The following is an 18,181-nucleotide window of genomic DNA, read 5'->3' on the forward strand; positions in this document are numbered from 1 at the left end:
AAAAACTATAAGGGCTGAAGAAACGGTACAGAGATTAAGGGACTGGCCTCACGTCCAGCTGACCCCGTTCTGTTGTGGCATCAAGCGATCCCCCAACCATCAGTGGGTGCAGTCCTGAGCACTTCCAGGGGGGCCTGGGAGTTCCTGGCACCATATAGCCCGAGCAGTACCACGTCCTCAGCCTTTTGCATTGAACCATCAAGCTGGTCAGCCAAGAATTGCCAGTGGGACCCCTGAGACTCCAAAACACCGCTTGGGAGGCTCCCAAAAATAATAATAAAAATTATAAACATAACTTAGTTTATTGTACGACCAGTAACATGTATATTATAGTCTCCACTTGGCTCATTCTTAGAGAAGAAGTGTGGAGTCAAAACTTTTTTTTATGACATCTTATTGTCTCATTCCTACTTTGGACAAACTGGCAGGCTACCGAATGTAGCCTTCCCACACGGCAGAGTCTGGCAAACTCCCCGTGGCGTACCCAATATGCCAAATACCAGTAACAATGATGGGTCTCATTCTCCTAAAGAGCCTTGAATATAATCTCAGGGCTAGGATGAAGGAGACGTTACTGGGGCCTGCTCGAGGCAATCGACGAATAACAGGATGATGAAATGAAATGAAAAAATGAAAGTGTGGAGTTAAGGAGTTTTGATATTTTTATCTGCTTCATAGAATAGAAGTAGTTTGCATTTTGCTTCATTGACTCCTTCAGTGGAACAACCACTGTAGACTCATGGTGACTTTTGTAGTGTGATCAAAAGACCTTTCCATTCTAAAGAGGACTAATCCGGAAAAATTATCCTATTGATATATGTGGGCTGGAGCGATAGCACAGCGGTAGGGCATTTGCCCTGCACGCGGCCGACATGGCCTATCAAAATTCGATTCCTCCGCCCCTCTTGGAGAGTTTAGCAAGCTACTAAGAGTATCTCGCCTGCACGGCAAAGCCTGGCAAGCTACCCGTGACGTATTCGAGATGCCAAACACAGTAACAACAAGTCTCACAATGGAGATGTTACTGGGCCCGCTCGAGCAAATTGATGAACAAAGGGAGGACAGTGACAGTGATTGATATATGTCGTCTTGGTCTTACCAAGTTCCTCTTGTTCTGTCATGCTCTTGAAAAACTCCTCTGGTGCCATCATCCTTTCCATGTTTCTCTTTTTCATTTTCCTTTTATTCAGTTACCTCAGGCTGGTTTGAGCAGCTTTTCAACTTTGACTTTTTCACCATGATACAGTTCTGTTGTTCGGATCCTTTATTTCGCAATCATTGCACTTCTCTGCTTTTCTTTTGCTGTCTTCATCAAGACCCTGAACGATCGGTTTGAGGTTCTTTGTGTTCCTAGAATGAGCAGACACCATTGGGCTACACTAGCATGCGACAGGGACAAATGGAGACGTTACTGGCGCCTGCTCAAGCAAATCGATGAGTAATGGGAAGTCAAGTGATCAAGTGATCAAGTTTTAGTGTGAGCTTTACTCTTCCTTGTACAGGCAGATGGACGGCCATGTAGACAGGAGCGTTTGAGCAGTAGGACAGCGAATGGAGCACTAATTTGTGACCATCGGCTTCTCAGTGCCTACTTTTCTGTTGGTGGTCTTCACTTTCCTCTGAGACTTGGGTAGTGACCAGGTCTTGTGCATAGCTTCTGGACCTCAGCTGATGAACCTCTTTCCCCACCAGGCCCAGCTGGGGTGCACACCTCCCTGTCTGCAGATTTGGTCTCTCCCAATGTCTGAGCTTCCTGCCACAGCCCTGCTGTTCCACGTTGTCCCCTTCCCACTGCTCAGGCTACAGGAAGGACACGGACCTAGTATCTTTATTCTTTACTTTCTGGCCCAGTATCAGGAATTCAGGTGGGCATGGAAGGACGAAAGGAGCAACAATTATTTGAACGTGACTTTTCTCCCCTCTGAACATTGCCAGAGAGTTCCTTGATCTCATCCTTGCCATAGTGCTTGCCCCAAAGAGATGTTTCATCAAGTTACAGTGATTTTTGTATCCTTGGACACCTGTGGTCCAGAGTTGGGTCTGTCCGTCTCTTGTCCTGCCATTGAAGAACTTGAGTCCAAAGCCCAGAGCTCTGCTTAACGAAGTCCCTGAAATGCAGTTGCATAAATTTAGATCATTGTTGAGAAGAGTCTGCTAGAATACAATCTGCAGAAGATAAGATGTGAAGGAGACCAGTAATTATGCAGAACTGGGGCTTATAACCTCAGCAGCGCCGGCCACTCCATCCTTTTAAGTGTCTTTTGGTCTCAGTAGCTTATAATTGACTTTCTGTCATGTAACCCAGATGACAAAAGACTCTAGACAAGGGAAAGTATCATAATTTGTACTTCTCAGATCATCTGTCACTGGTTAAAATTTGCATTCTTTTGTTCTGGTGGTGTTCGGGCACACCTGACAGTGCTCAGAGGTGATACATGTTGGTGTTGGAGGGAGTCTTTGGGGTGCCAGGGATTTGAGCCAGGGTTGGGCACATGCAAGGCAAGTGCCTTATATCTCCGTCCCCTCCAATTCATTCTTCGAGAGTACAAAATTTCTGATTTTCTCTCCACTTTTTAGAGTCTAACAGAAGTGGGGGTAAGGGGCAGAGACCTTTTTTAAGACCTTTATTTAAATAGTGTGTGAGTGTGGGGGGTGTGAGGGTGAATCTGCTGTGGGTGTGGTTGTGAGTATGAATCAGTGTGAGAATGTGTGTGAGTCTGGGAGTGTGGGGGGTGTGAGTATGAGTGTATAAGTGTGTGTGGGTGTGTGAGTGAATGAGTGTATGAGTATGGGTGTGTGAGTGTGTGTGTGTGTGTGTGAGAGTATGGGTGTGTGAGTACGTGAATGAGTGTGTGCATGAGTATTGCGAGTGTGGATGTGTGAGTGAATGAGTGTGTATATGTGGATATGTGAATGTGGGCATGGGTATGTGAATGAGTGTGTGAGTATGTATGTGCGTGTATGTGTGTGTATGTGAGTATATGTGTTGTGAATATGTATATGTAAGTGTTTGTGTGTGTTGTTGCCAAAAATTGAACCCAGGGTCTCACATAGGCCAGTCAGTTGCATAGTCAATGAAGGACTTTTTTTTTAAAAGCAGTTCCCTGAGGTTCATGGAGATGTGGTTTGTCTCTCTGGACATTTGTCCACCTTGGCTTTGTTGGCTTTGTTGGGGCCTCCTCTAGCCAGGGTCCTCCCTGCTTGGAGGAAGCTCTCTGCTTGCACAGAGCCTGGAGCTCGGATCAGAATCTTCCCGGGCAGAGACCATTTTGTCTAAGTGTCTGGGCAAGCGGTGATGCAACATCCTTCACTTGCAGCCCCGAGAACGGATTTCTTACCCCCCACATACACCTTGGAACAGTGCCGTGGGCTGCCCGCTTCCTCTGCAAGCTAGAGAAATGGGGCCAGGCTGGACATGACGTCTGCAGCGTTCACAGAACCCAGGGCTGGGCTCTGGGAGCGTGAAGGTGAACACTCCAAGTTGGGAGATTTCACACTGAGCCTCAGCGAGGAGAGAGAGTCCCTGTGATGGAGGACACTGTCTGCAGGCACCTGGATGACCTCATTGTTGTGCAGCAACCAGAGGGAAGAGGTCCCCGAGACAGGGCTGCGTGGGTCCCTCAAGGGCCTCCACGAGAGCCAGGTCCACCAAGCATGTTAATGCCCCTTCTGTGCTGCTCTGTGGCAGTACCTGCTTGGGTCTGGTCACATAGCCCACCTGGAGGTGTTGCCTGTCCCCTGGCCACATAATCCTTCTTCTCCCCACTCAGAAATGAGGCGATGCCCACACACAGCAAAACACCTGGAATCAAGTGTTTCCAAGACCTGCAGCACCAAACAGAGAAGTTGGGACTATGGGGTTCTTCTTTCAAGTTTATATTCACTCTCGGCAGTGGCCTTTGTCGTAACTCTGCTGATGTGTACCGTCCGACCCAAACCTATCTTTTGGAACCTCATTTTCCAATTCAGGGCCCGGAGAGAGAGTACAGCAGGTAGGGTGCTTGTTTTGTACACAGCGGACTAGAGTTTGATCCCCAGCACACTTATGGTCCTGTGCACTGTCAGGAGTGGTCCCAGAGCACTGCCGGGTGTGGCCCAGCCTCCCCCCACCCCAAATAAAAATATCCTTGTTGTTTATCAACAGTAAACTATTTATTTATAGTTTCTAAGAACAGCCAAGGTGCTGTCTAGATACCAAATTGTCTGTGAATTTTCCGTAACCTGTGAATTAGAGCAGAGTCTTTGAAAGTGAACTAAGCACCGCGGGGTGTTTTCCAGCGATCAGAGCAATCCCATCATCTCTTTGGGCATTTAAATTTACTGTTTTACTCAGATTATCTCGGTTGATTTTATCATACATTTCATAGCCCATTTCTTTACATCTTCTGGAGCGATAGCACAGCAGGTAGGGCATTTGCCTTGCACATGGCCAACCTGGGTTCAATTTCTCCACCCCTCTCGGAGAGCCCGGCAAGCTACCGAGAGTATCCCACCCGCACGGCAGAGCCTGGCAAGCTCCCCGTGGCGTATTCGATATGCCAAACACAGAAACAACATGCCTCACAATGGAGACGTTACTGGTGCCTGCTCGAGCAAATCGGTGAACAATGGGAGGACAGTGCTACAGTGCTACATTATTGGGATTCTGTGTTTTACAATACTGCTAATGATGGTTTTTTATGCACATAATTCCAACATCACATCCATCACCAGTGTACCCACCTCCCTCCTCCAAGGTTCCCAAAATCCCTTTCAACAACATCCCCCCCCACAACTCCATTTTCTGGATCAGTTCTCCCATTATATTGCTTTTGGTCTTTTGTTGCTGCCTTGCTGTGTATCTTTGACACAAGAGAGATCATTCTCTGTCCCTATCCTTATGACCAACTTCACTCAGTATGATGCCCTCTAGTTCTGTGTAGGTTGCTGCAAATTGCATGATTTTGAAGAATTAAAAAAAAAAAACCACCCTGTGAGCATTTATGCATCAACTGTTAACTTAGTCATCAAGAACTTTCAGTTTGACCGTCAACTTCTGCTGTTTCCATACTTGGTCTAAAGGAGGGAGTCGAACTGGGGTCCGTGGGAACTGGGCTCTTTTGAAAAAAAGGGAAAAAAATTGAGGGGTTTTGTTTTTGGACTGGAGCGATAGCACAGCAGTAGGGCGTTTGCCTTGCACGCAGCCAACATGGCTGACCTAAGTTCGATTCCTCGCCCCTCTCGGAGAGCCCGGCAAGCTACCGAGAGTATCCCGCCCGCATGGCAGAGCCTGGCAAGCTCCCCGTGATGTACTCGATATGCCAAACACAGTAACAACAAAGTCTCCAATGGAGATGTTACTGGGCCATTGAGCAAATCGATGAACAACGGGAGGACCGTGACCGTTCCTGTTTTGGGGCCATACCCAGCAATGCTCAGGGTTTACTCCTGGCTCTGCACTCAGGAATTGCTCATGGTGGTGATGCTTGGGGGTACCATCTGGGATGCTGAGGATTGAACCTGGGTCAGTGTCATGCAAGGCAAGTATGCTACCCGCTGTACTAATGCTCGGGTCCTGAAGGCAGTAATTTGAAAGAAAGCTGGAAGACCCACCCTTTGATGGATGTTTTATTTCCCAGGGAGTTTGGCCGAATGGACTGTGGGCTGCTAGGTCGGGCCTTCCCATCGCTCGCTGCGCCCCAGTCCCACCCTTCACCCCCAGGCTCTCACTGGGTTGTTCCCTTGCTCTGTTCCAGACTCCATCTCCAGGCAGCTCCTCGCCCCTGGGTGCAGAGTCTTCAAGCACACCCCTGCATTCCAGCGACCCCACGGAGGCCTCCACCAACAAAGAGGTAGGTCGCTACTGTTCCATTTTGGAGATGCCCAGCCCCTTAAGATCTACTTCTCCGTTGGCCTTTCTCCAGCTTGCACAGGTGACCCCCTGGGGACACATTCGAGTTTCTCCTCTCCTACATGGAATTCAGTGTCACAGCACACTGCGTCCTCTAAGCCAGTAGCCCTCCTGCAGGGTGTCTCTTTCCATGCATGAAATAAAAATACCGTTGCCGGGGCAGGAGGCATAACAGAATGGGTATACATGCAGCCGGCCTCAGTGCAAATCCCCGGCATCACTTGTGGTCCCCTGAGCACCCCTGAGTATAGCTAGAGCAGCAACAACAAGCCATTTCCTCAGGCACTTGGGCCACCTTCTGTGTGGTCCGTGGGACCCGGAACGACTCTCTTGGCCAGGGGAGGTTTCCATCGCTGCAGGAATTCTCCAGCAGCATACTGGGTTGGCATGCACACTGAGTGGCAGCCTCACACCTTGGGTGTGGGAAGCCGCCGGTCCTGCCATTTTGTGTTGGGGCCAGGGCTGATTGATTTCCAATATAGGCATTGATTTCCGATTCCAGGGCATCTGACACCAGGGTGACCTGATTCTAGTTGCCCTGCGAGACAGTTCCAGTGCCGTGACATCTGCTGTCCTCCCCATTGTCCAAAGGGCCCCCCAATATGGCCGGCGCTGTCCAGTGACCTCGCTGTGACTTGGAAGAAAGGTTCTAACTCACGCTAAGCTACACAGTGCTTACTGGACAGAGCTGGTAGCTGAGGAACTGAACCAATCACTGACTCTCGAACTCCCGGGCCTTTTTTGTTTTGGTTTGGTTTGATTTGGGGCTACATCCAGCTATGCTCAGGGCTTACTCCTGGCTCTGTACTGAAGAATCACTGAATCACTCCTGGTGGTGCTCAGGGGACCCTGTGTGGTGCAGGAGATTGAACCCGGGCCTGCCGCATGCAAGGTAAATGCTTTCCCCGCCATACTCTCTCTCTCTCTCTCTCTCTCTCTCTCTCTCTCTCTCTCTCTCTCCCCGTTTTATTTTTTTATAGGGGTCCTACCTAGCAGTGTGTGGGGACCCAGGGCCACCACGTCAGAGGTGGGCTCTCAAAGCTGCAGTGCTCGGGCTGCTGGGGGCACTAGAGGCAGGCTGTGCCAGGCATCAAACTCAGGGTCTCGGAGTGCCAGCCAGCTGCCTGACTGTTGGAGCCAGCTCCCTGGCCCTTGCATTGTAATTAAGTGATGTCCAGTGGCCATGTGCTGCTGTCCTTGTGAATCTCAAGTGTCCCTCTTGGACAGCGAGTATGCGATGCCCAGCTCACAGAGGCCCAGCGGAGCTCTGGGGAGAAGATTCATGGGCATGCAGGCTAGCCCACAGCAGATTGGTGGGAATAGAAAAAGGAAAGTTCAACCCTGATGTCCACCTGCAACTCCAGTACCACCTGGCCATGGGCACCCAGCTCACTGCCACCCCTGTATCAGGGAAGCACTGAACTGCTCCGTCTGTGTGTGGCCTCTGCCCACTCTGAATATTGAGAATCTAGTATATAATATAGAGTCAGGTATATAACATAGAGCCTGATATTGACATCATCTAATATATAATGCATAGTCTAATATATGACATCACCATCCTCCCGTTGTTCATCGATTTGCTCGAGCAGGCACCAGTAACGTTTCCAGTGTGAGACTTGTTGTGACTGTGTTTGGCATATCAAATATGCCATGGGGAGCTTGTCAGGCTCTGCCATGCGGGTGGGATACTCTCGGTAGCTTGCCAGGCTCTCTGAGAGGGACGGAGGAATCGAACCTGGGTTGGCCACGTGCAAGGCAAATGCCCTACCCACTGTGCTATAGTTTAATATGTGATCCATAGTATAATATAAAAAGTATATGATCCATAGCATAATATAGAAAGAATAGTCTAATATGTAATACATAGTCTTATGTATAATTTAGATTAATACATAATATAGAATCTAATATGTAATACAAGGTATATATTACATGTAGTCTAGTATGACAGTATAATACGTAGTGTAGTATATATTATGGAATCTAATGTATAATTTAGAAAGTCTAATATATGCCTCCAATACAGAAACTGCCTGATCAGCACTAAGTATAAGTATAAGCATGGAGGTAAACTCCGTAGCTTTTCTCCTCACCCCTTTTGGTAATGATTTTTTGTTAAATGCAAAGGAAAATAGTAATCTCTTTTAACCCAGTAGCAGATTGTATCGAAAGGTTAGAATTTACCCTTTAAATAGCAGTAAATGAACATATATTTACCATTAAATACTCATGCAGGGGAGAAAAATGCATATGTATATATATATTTTAAATATATATATATTGGGGTTGGAGCAATAGCACAGCGGGTAGGGCGTTTGCCTTGCACGCAGCCAACATGAGCGACACAGGTTCGATTCCCAGCACCCCATATGGTCCCCTGAGCACCGCCAGGAGCAATTCCTGAGTGCATGAGCCAGGAGTAACCCCTGAGCATCACCGGGTGTGACCCAAAAAGCAATATATATATATATACATCTTTTTATTGCAAACATAAGAAACCATGTTGACATTGATAGAGACTTGAAATACACTCTGTCCCCATGTGGTCTTGTTCCTCAGACCCTGGGTAATAACAACTGAAGTTTCTCCCAACCCTTCAGCCCACAGCTTTGTCTCATAGTCTAGTAATAGCACACAGACAGACGGGTGGATGGACAGACAGGAGGATAAGAACAAATAGAGAGAACAAGCATGTCAGTAGGAACAGCAGTAATGGGAGTTACCTTTTTTTTTTTTTTTTGCCTTTTTGGTCACACCCGGCGATCTGGTGATATTCAGGGGTTACTCCTGGCTCTGCACTCAGGAATGACTCCTGGTGGTGCTCGGGGGACCATATGGGATGCTGAGGATGGAACCCAGGTTAGCTACGTGCAAGGCAAATGCCCTCTTCACTGTGCTATTGCTCTGGCCCCAGTTACCATTTCTTGAGCCTTGGCAGCACTCAGACACAGGACCCCACATATCACAGACAGGATTGTGTGTAAGAAACCCTGTGAGTTAAGCTCTGTTGTCCTCCGGTGCTGGTTGAAGAAGCTGAGACTGGATCACCCTCAGCTTGTCCTGAACCAGTCCAGGATTTGAACCCAGAGCTTATGAGGATGCTGCCTCTCACCGGCAGGCTCTGTACTTCTGGGGCTGAACCCGGCTTGCAGGTCAGACGTGGTACTCCGGGAGCTTATCCTTTATTGTTCCAAATGTAAGGCCACATCCAGGCTCCACCCACCAGCTCCCCCTGGGAAAGCCCAGATATTTGGGCTTTCATATCTCTTTTAATGTGGCTTTCTTAATTCTTCAGTGTTAAGTATCCACTGATGTTCCACTTTGTCCACATAGGAGAAAACAAAGGCCTAATGAGACATCCGAATATTCAGCATCTGATTACTCATCGGCTATAATAAGCCGGGCAGATTTGTTGGTTTCTCAGTTCCTGCGTGACTTGGCCCATGTTCCTGCGTATCCTTAGAAATAGTAATGAAAATGCAATTTGTGTTGATAATTAGAGATCCTTTCATTTCACAGAACTCAAGTGTTTAAAAAAAGAGAGATAGCGAGAGAAAAGAAAATTTACTACTCCCAAGACTAGAGCAAGCCAGACTTGAGCTCCTGAGCAGAGAATAAGGGACTGTACCAAATGCCCTTCATCGTGACTCTAAATGAAATGGTAGCTGGTAAAGCTATATACCAAATGAATTCTTTCGTAGCTCCTGCTGAAACCTGGATGCAGTCTGCGACATTAGCATTCAGAAAAGTAGCTCAGCAGCCCAGGAAGATCTGAATTGACTTCTTAGGTGTCCCTGGAGGCTAAGCTATTTGGATTAAACAAAGTACACTCTCATTATCCCAGGCTCCTTGCTGCGAGGCAGGGAGATGGTGGGAAGAATAGTAATTTTAACTAATTTGGGGGTGGGGTGGGTTTTGGGGCCCCACCTGGTGGTGCTCAGGGCTTTCTCGTGGTTCTGTGTTCAGGGATCCCTCCTGGTAGTGCTATGGTGTCAGAGACCGAGTCAGGGTTACTTGCATTTAAGGCAAGCACCTTTATCTCCTGTATTACCTCTTTGGCCACAATTTTTAGCTTGTAAGACCAGGATTTCACAAAGGTACAGAAATTTTTTTTCCCTCGTTTAAACCAGGGGCTTCCAGACTTACTTGGCCTAAAGACCTCTTTGCAGGAAAAGAAATTTCCCCAGAAATCTACTCTATTCAACACACAGAAAGAGCTCATTAAAGTTGGACCCAAAACTACCACCACGACCCCCCCTCCCCACCCCCATCGTTTCATTGTCCCCTGAGAGGCAGAATCATGCACTTTGGGAAATTCTGCTTTAAACCAACCAGAATTAGACAAGAGTTGGCAGCCAGCACTGAATTGGATTTGTCTTCTCACTTGGGTAGATAGAAAGCCGTGAGTGTAAAGTACATGGAAGTTACTTTTTCTTTCTTTCCACTTATCTTGGCTTCAACCCAGAGAGCACTTTTCCGCAAAGGAATTAGCAGCCAGGGACTCTGTGCTTCTAGTACACTGGTGCCCTTAGTTTCTCTAAAGTTGACTGTTTTGAGACGAGGAAGCTTCCCTGACTGAGTGAGCACCGTTTCATCACCCGGTTCCATCAGTGAGATTTCCAGGAGTAAGCCCTGAGCACTGCCAGCTGTGGGCCCCAAAACAAATTAAATAGACATACAAATAAACTGCCATCCACGCTGGTTTTCGGTTGATTCCGTCCACTTCCAACAGTGAGGCAATTGATTTTTGCTTTGAGACATTCCTTAATGTAAGAAATCCAGAATATCTAATTTGCTCCTTTGTTTGATGTGGTCTTATTTTAAGGTAACACACAGTAAGGAGTTACAGAGTGGAACCTTTAAGCAAAAATAAATTAGTAGGAGATGAAAGGGAGCAGTAGAAACTCTAGCCAATGATTTTAGCACAGCAAGTGATCCCTGCAACAAAGACCAAAAGTGAAACAGAATTCTCCAAGGAAACAGATTGCTGGCGCTTTTCATCACATGGTTGGTGCTTTTACTAATCAGGGTTTTCCTTAGGAATCCAGATGCTTTTCTTATCAGATCATATGACTTGGAGGCCTCCCAGGCAGTGCTTCGGGGCTCAGGGGCTCTCCCTACAATACTCAATCAACCATGTGAGGCAGTGTGATGCTTGGATTAGGTGATGTGGCGCTGCCCAGGCCCACCTGAACCAGGGGCTCCTACCACCCCAACTTTGGTAGTGCTCAGGGGTGAGGGGGGCAGTGCTCAGTGCTCAGGATCAAACTCTGGCCCTGGAGCTCGGATTCTCAAGATTGTCCCTTGAGCCCATTTCCTTGCTGTTGCTGCTGCTGGCTTTGGCCTGTGGGATACCCACCAGGCTCCAAGACCTTTTTCTGATTGTCAGTGTCAGCTTTTCAGGTGAGCTGGAGGGCACATTAGGTGGCTTATAGCCATCAGTGCAGCTGTTTACTCACATTTGACTCCTGGAACCAAAAACGCTTAATAAATAGTTAATATCTGTTGTGGGTGATGGATTTTGGTCTTCTGTTGCATGCATGGTTATGTTGGTGTATTTTTTTTTTATCATGCTGCCCTGTTTGAAACCTCTTTGTTTTAATTACAGTCCAGAAAAAGCTTGGCTTCCTTCCCAACCTACGTTGAAGGTAAGAGCTGAAAAGGGAGCCCTGAGCAACTCATGAATCTTTTAATATTTGGGGGATTTGAAAACCCTGGACCTTAAAACAGTGGAGGAAAAGCCACAAGATGACTTACTCAGGGTGCAAACAGCCTTGGGCAATAGGAACAATAGCTGTAATGCTCTGTTTGGCATCCCCGTCAAACTGGCATCTCTCCTCCCTGTCTTTGTTCTTTCCATCTGGGAGAACCCAGGACAGGGAAGGCTTAGGGGTTCTGCCCAGCACAATGATGAAAACATTCTATGTAAAACCGAGCTCTGCCTCCTTCTGGTCCCATATGCCTCTTCCATCCACCAAAGATCGACTGAACAGAAGTGCACTCTAAAGGAGAAATCAAGGTCCTCTTTCTTTAAAAGAAAAATATGAATAAAGCAAGAGGAATTGCTTGAATGAGCTAATAACACCTAGTAAGTTCTTCCTGTCAGGTACCATTTTGTGCACTTCCTGAGTTCATTGAATCCTTGCTAACATGGAGCCTAGAGTGAACTTATTAAAATCAGGACTTTCTATTACTTTGTGTAATACTCTGACATTTGATTGTGATTAATTTTTTGGAAGATAAATGATCCAAGATTATTTCTCAAACATTTGCTTTAAGGTCAATAGTACTTCTTTCCTTGCTTGATACACAGTCACTTAGATTTCAATTTTGTTTTAAACAGACCTGCACATACACAATTATTTATTCTGACTGAAGAGTTGACCATTTGGCTGACGACAACTAAATTAGACAGGGCTATATGAGTTTCAAAGAAACTGTTATATTTTAAGTTTTTTTAACATCCATTATTTTCAGGGTATGAAGATTTTTCTTTAAAAAATGTCACCTAATGCAGTCTTTTTTCCTCAACATTGAGTTGTAACAGTGATTACATTCCTTTATTTTACTGTAGGTTCAACACAGGAATTTACAGTAGAAGATTGGTTATCTTTTATTTTTCACAAAGCAGAGTGTTGCCCAAACTTGCCTGTGTATCATTTCATTTAGACTAGTGCTCTTCACTATCTAGCCTCTAGTGTGTTTTCTGAAATCTGTACAAGTTTTGGGGTCACCTGCATGTGGCTATTGAGGAGAACGTGAATAACTGGTTTGTGATGGAGTCAGATTTTGCTGTGTGCACTCCCTGTGTTTGTCGAGAAATGTTTCCAGGAAAAATTCAAGAGCAAGACAAATTATAGGCTTCTTTAATTAATTACCACACAGGGGCTTTGTGAAGGTCTTCCTGAAAACACTGTTAATTGCTTTGTCTCAACTACCCCCTTGGTTTTAGAGAAATGAATGTTCTCTGTACCCTGATTTGTAGCTTGTCGTGGAAGGTGACTATTTAAGCTCGAGATGACATCAGTGTATAAAAAACAAAAATAGGAATCATTCAGATTCCTTCATGAGGAAAAAGCAAATTTTTTTCACTTTAAGTTTTCTCATGTAGGATACTCAAATTTTAACAGTGGACTAAAGTGAATAGTTTGGTCTCCCCAGATACGACCTTAAAGGCCAAATAAAATGCTTGTTTTTCTTGCAGAACTTAAGTGCCTTACTGCCAGTTTTGTAAAGTGATGCATTTGTTAGTCTCAGGCGTGTTTTACTTCCGAGTAGGGATACAGGTGATTATGGCTTGAATCAGATGCTCCTGTCTTAAATATTTAGAAGGAAAGTTTGATTTGCAGGGCTGGTCAGTGAGAACAGGAAACACTGCCTTTCTTTGCAAATGCTCTGTGTGCATGCCGGTGGGAACAGTGTGGTTGGACCACATGCCCACTTTAAAGTCAGTGCACGTGAAAGTCAGTGCATCTATTTCCCACGCTAGGGTTCAAAGGCCATGATGGGAAGCCAGCCATTCTGAAACAAATGTCCCATTCCCCCCATGTATGAAATGTGCTTCCCTCATTATAGATGAGATGGAAGAGTGTATCCCAACTGGTGGCAAGTACAGGTACCCTCGTCAAATGAGGTTTGCTGATTGTGTGAACAATCATCTCATTGAAGTTAGTTCACATTCCTTTGATACCCATGGGGTAACAGACACTAGCTAGATATAGGTAAGTCAGAGAGGAACATGATACAACCTTGTCCCCAGAAAGCTCACAGTTGGACTGAAGTAAAGATAATTCATCGCAGTGGGATTATGAGTTTTATGCTTAGGCGTTTGCATTGTTTCTGTGGTAAATGGTTCATATAGAGTAAATTAATCTTAAGAAACGGTCCTTCTATCTGAAATTGAGGGCTATATGCAACAACATTAACTCAAGAAGACATATACACACCTGTGTTCTCTACAGCTCTTAGTACCACAGCCAGAATGTGGAAGCAAACCCTCAAAAAGTAGATGTGGAATGGAATACCATGCACCCACAGGATAAAAAGAAAGCCAGGCAGGTTATGGCAACTGGGATTGAATTGGAGGGAATCATGTGCTGAGCAAAATAAACCAGAGTCAGAGGGACAAAACCAGGATGATCTCACTTATCTGTGGTATGTTAGAGAAACAAATCAAGGTTAGGGACAATATTAATGGATAATAAACCTTGGATACTAGAATGCAGACCTGAGAGCACCAGGTTTGGGGGAAGTGGAAGAGGGGATCTGTGAGGTTGATGGGACGCAACAGTGGGGCTTAGGTGGAGGGTCTGGAACATATGGGGGCGGTGACCTAGGGAGGTAACAGTCTGCACCCAAACGTAACTATCAATCAACAAAAAATGGGGCTCGGGGGTGAGGTGACCCCAAAGAAAGGCAGATCAGAGGTGGCATAGGGACAGGAATGGAGGGTCATGGGCACTTCAGTGGACATGGTGTATGGTGACTTTATACATCAATGCCATAAACTGGAACACCACTATAACACGATCACCGAAACTATAATTAAATAAACTGTTTGAAAGGAATAACAAAGAAAGTGGGAGTTGAGTGAAGGCAGGCCAAGAGGTGCCTGAGACAGACCGGTTGACAGGACAGCACTGAGGACTCCAGACAAGGTGGAGACGGGGTGGTGTGCTGTGGGGGCTGAAGAGGACCCACCCCGCGGTGGTCTCACTCACTAATGTGACTCTCCATCTTGCAGTTCCCGGACCTTGTGACCCTGATGACTTGATTGATGGAATCATCTTCGCCGCCAACTACCTGGGCTCCACCCAGCTGCTCTCAGATAAAACTCCCTCCAAAAACGTGCGCATGATGCAGGCCCAGGAAGCAGTGAGCAGGATCAAGGTGAGAGGTAATCAGGTGCTCGGAGCAGGTGTAGCATCTGCGGCCCACGGCCCACAGTGGCCGTCCAGCACCTCATTTGTTTCTGCCCAGTTAGGAGGAAAGCAGACTGGGATGCTATTATAGGCAGCACTTGGATACTGACCTGCCAAGGGATTCAAATAGAAAGAAGATTTTCGAGCTGTCCTACAGATGTGATTCATAATGGCTAGTCTTGAGAAAGGCACATAGGATCATAACTTTTGAAAAGTTGGTAGAAGGAGGAAGACCTTTACTGTAAGAGTTCCCAATGGAGAGATCCACTACTGTATTTTCACTGGCATCTGAAAGTCGGTGACTTCCAGAACCTGTGTTACAGAGTGGTTCATACTGGACCTTCTTGTTTAGAATTGGTTGGTCCAGCTCAGGCCAGATTGAACTGGCTTGCTTCAAGGAAAACAGATCATTGGATTCAATCTAATCTGTCTAGTCTGAGCAAGATGGAACAAGGGTAACCCAGTTGAAACTTGTTCAAGGCAATCAGAACTGGTTGGAACCTGTTTGTTTCATCAAGATCTAACAGGAGCGAGTCCATTTGATACAGGAGGAGCATTTTGGTCTAAATTTAGTTTAAATCATCCACAACTAGGCAGAACCAGCCCAACCATTCTGAGGAAATGCAGAGTTTTAGCAGCTTGACCCCAAGGCCAGCACCACCTAGAATCACAGAGAAGGCCAGCCTGTCACCCACTGCCACTCAGAGCCAGCAGAGCAGCACACAGAAGTGCTGGGCCCCCCACGGGACCATTTTCACCCAGACCCACAGCACTGATAGCACCTCAAGTGAAACCCAGAGTCAGGTATTTCAGTGAGTGGAGTAGGTTAGGACTCCCCAGGCTTGATTTTTTTATTCCCATTCAGCTGGTCGGAGTCTATTTCCTCCACAAGGAACCATTCCTTTTCTTTTCTTTTCTTTTCTTGATTTTTTTTCTTGGTTTGGTGTCTCTCACTCACACATTCCAAAGTTTCATCTCTGGTGCTTGGATGGTCATGGAGATTCTATGAGAAAGAAGCACAAATGCAAAGCAGTGAAGATGTTCCAGGATGTCTCAGGAAGGAGGGAAGGGAGCAACTGAGAACATGAGGTTCTTATTCTCAATCCCATCAGCACCAGTGGGAGACGAGTCGCACCAGCCGGGTCCACAGGATGCCTAGAAAGTTGAGAATGGGCTTCTGGGCTCAGGTCCCCAGGTGTGCCTGGGACACCCAGAGGTGAGGAGCTGCAGGAGTGCAGAGGGGAAGACTTTGGAGTTTCCAGGCTAAGTTCAGATTGACTCATTTAAATTTAAGAAAGGGGGGGGGGGGGAGAGAGAGAGAGAGAGAGAGAGAGAGAGAGAGAGAGAGAAAGAGAGACAAAGAGAAGAGAGAGATTGGGGTTTGCTAAGCTCCAGGGAGGTATCATGGATCAGGGGATAGGGTGCAAATCTGGTAGTGGTCAGGGACTATTTCCAGCTCCATGCTTGGGGTCAGTGCTGACAGGAGTCAGTTTTGACAGTGCTCAGGGGAATCATGTGGTGCTAGGGATAGAGTCCAAGCCTCCCGCATGCAAAGGCACGTGCTTTAGCTCTTTAAGGATCTCTCCAGAAATCCCTGGGAAGCTTATCTAAGGGGGTACAGGGGAGTATCTCCCAGGAGGCCAGGAAGAAGCAGTGGATTGTGAGCGCAATGAGTGGGAGGTCAGATCAGGACCTTATATTCCTTTAGGACCACGCAGGCTGCTCTCCCTGATGGCGGTTTCTCATCACTGGTCTGCATGCAGAAAGCTGGCCAAAAAGCAGATGGTTGTTGCTTAACAGGCAGTGGTGTGTCCTCAGACCATTGCCTCCTGGCTGGGCATGCAGGAGTGAAAAGCTGGAAGCCATGATCTAGGACATGGCCCCTGGAGAAAACCAAGGCCCGTGTGAGGATGGATGCCCAGGCAGCCTAGCTCTGCTCCCCGACTCTGCACAGCACTGCATTTCCCTGGTCATGGCATGATCATTAGCGTCTCCGAGACGGATGCAGTGGAAGCACCTGGCTGTCCCACGTGCCACTCACTCCTCATGGGAACCACCTGCTGAAAGGGTGCATGGGAATGTGCAGGAGTGACAGTGGCAAACCACACTTTGATAGTCATAATGTCTAAGAAGGCATTGGGGCGGGGGTGGGTATTTGACCCATGGAGTTTCCCTTTCTCAGTGCTCAGGGGACTGTGCAGGGCTGGGGAGGAAATTCAAGCATCCCACAGGCGAAGAATACGTTGTGGCTTTTTGAGCCATCTCCTTAACCCTGGGGGACATTTTCCCCCCTGACATTAGTGGGTCAGGACTGGGATTGCTTGATTTCCTGTAGTGCCAGAATGACGCCAGAGGACAGAATTCTCTCCACCCAGATATCGCGTGTCCTTGGGACAGACCAGCAGTTCAGCAGATCAGGCACTTGTCTTTTACATGGCTGACCCTGGCTTGGTCTCCAACACCCTGTATGGTCCCCTGAGCCCTGCTAGAAGTGATCTCTGAACACAGAGCCAGGAGTAAGCCCTGGGCACTGCCAGGTACCCCCCCCCCCCCACACACACACCCTGAGAAACAAACAAGCAAAAAAAAAAATTGCACACCCCTGTACCCTCTCAGAGAACTCTACCAGGCCCATTCAGGTGAAGCTTACAGAAAAACAGCAGCCTGCCCCCACCAGAGTGCTGAAGACTCCGAGAGAGGAAGCTGTGAGTTGCAGGAATTTCTCCAAGGTTCTGTCCATCAAGAATTCAGACGTGGTAAGATTGAGGTTTTAATCCGGGCACCTCGTCTATGGACCTCCTGATTATTAGCAGCTGGAGTTTCTCTTCTTGGCACTGCAGGGCAGACGCAGAACCGTCACACAGAGGGCGGAGTCTTCCAGCTAGACTCAGAGCCTAGAGCCCCCATCCTGAGCCCGTCCAGTGTCCAGGGAACCATGAGCTTTGCCTTTTTAGCAGAGTCTGAGAGCCTGACTTTCCCTCGTTTCAAGTCCAGAAAGTTGTGAAGGTTCCAAAGGACATAGCGACAAGCCCCATGTTTTATTTGAACCCCAAAATGAAATGGCTTTGTTGATTAGAGCAAGAGTGTCTGATTATAAATCCCTTGCAGACATGCCTGGGGCAGAGAGGTATCTGGGAAACACAGCTTTCTCTCCATGGCACTTTATCCTAGTACAAGGGCTTCATACTAGACTGGGGAGATGAAGGTAAAGGTAAGGTAAAGGTAACGGCTCTCCTGTTGATCGTAGATTTGCTCGAGCGGGCCCAGTAACGCAGTAACGTCTCTATCGGAGACGGTGAGATTTCATCTCCTGGGATCCTGTTAGAAAGTACCCATAGATACCGAAAGGAATCTTTGCCTGGGACCA

General features: G+C 47.1%; 1 protein-coding gene across 1 annotated transcript in view; it reads left to right on the top strand.

Annotated features, from left to right (window-relative positions):
- The window catches only part of APBA1 (amyloid beta precursor protein binding family A member 1), a 71,035-nt gene that overhangs the window by 28,848 nt on the left and 24,006 nt on the right, over positions 1–18,181 (top strand). The window contains exons 2-4 of the mRNA XM_056118746.1: positions 5,736–5,831; positions 11,502–11,541; positions 14,637–14,782. Coding sequence (XP_055974721.1) covers positions 5,736–5,831; positions 11,502–11,541; positions 14,637–14,782 — 282 coding nt within the window. The remainder of the gene's footprint in view (positions 1–5,735; positions 5,832–11,501; positions 11,542–14,636; positions 14,783–18,181) is intronic.

Source organism: Sorex fumeus, unplaced genomic scaffold (assembly GCF_029834395.1).
Source record: "Sorex fumeus unplaced genomic scaffold, SorFum_2.1 ptg000038l, whole genome shotgun sequence".
In the NCBI taxonomy this organism is placed as follows: Eukaryota; Metazoa; Chordata; class Mammalia; order Eulipotyphla; family Soricidae; genus Sorex; species Sorex fumeus.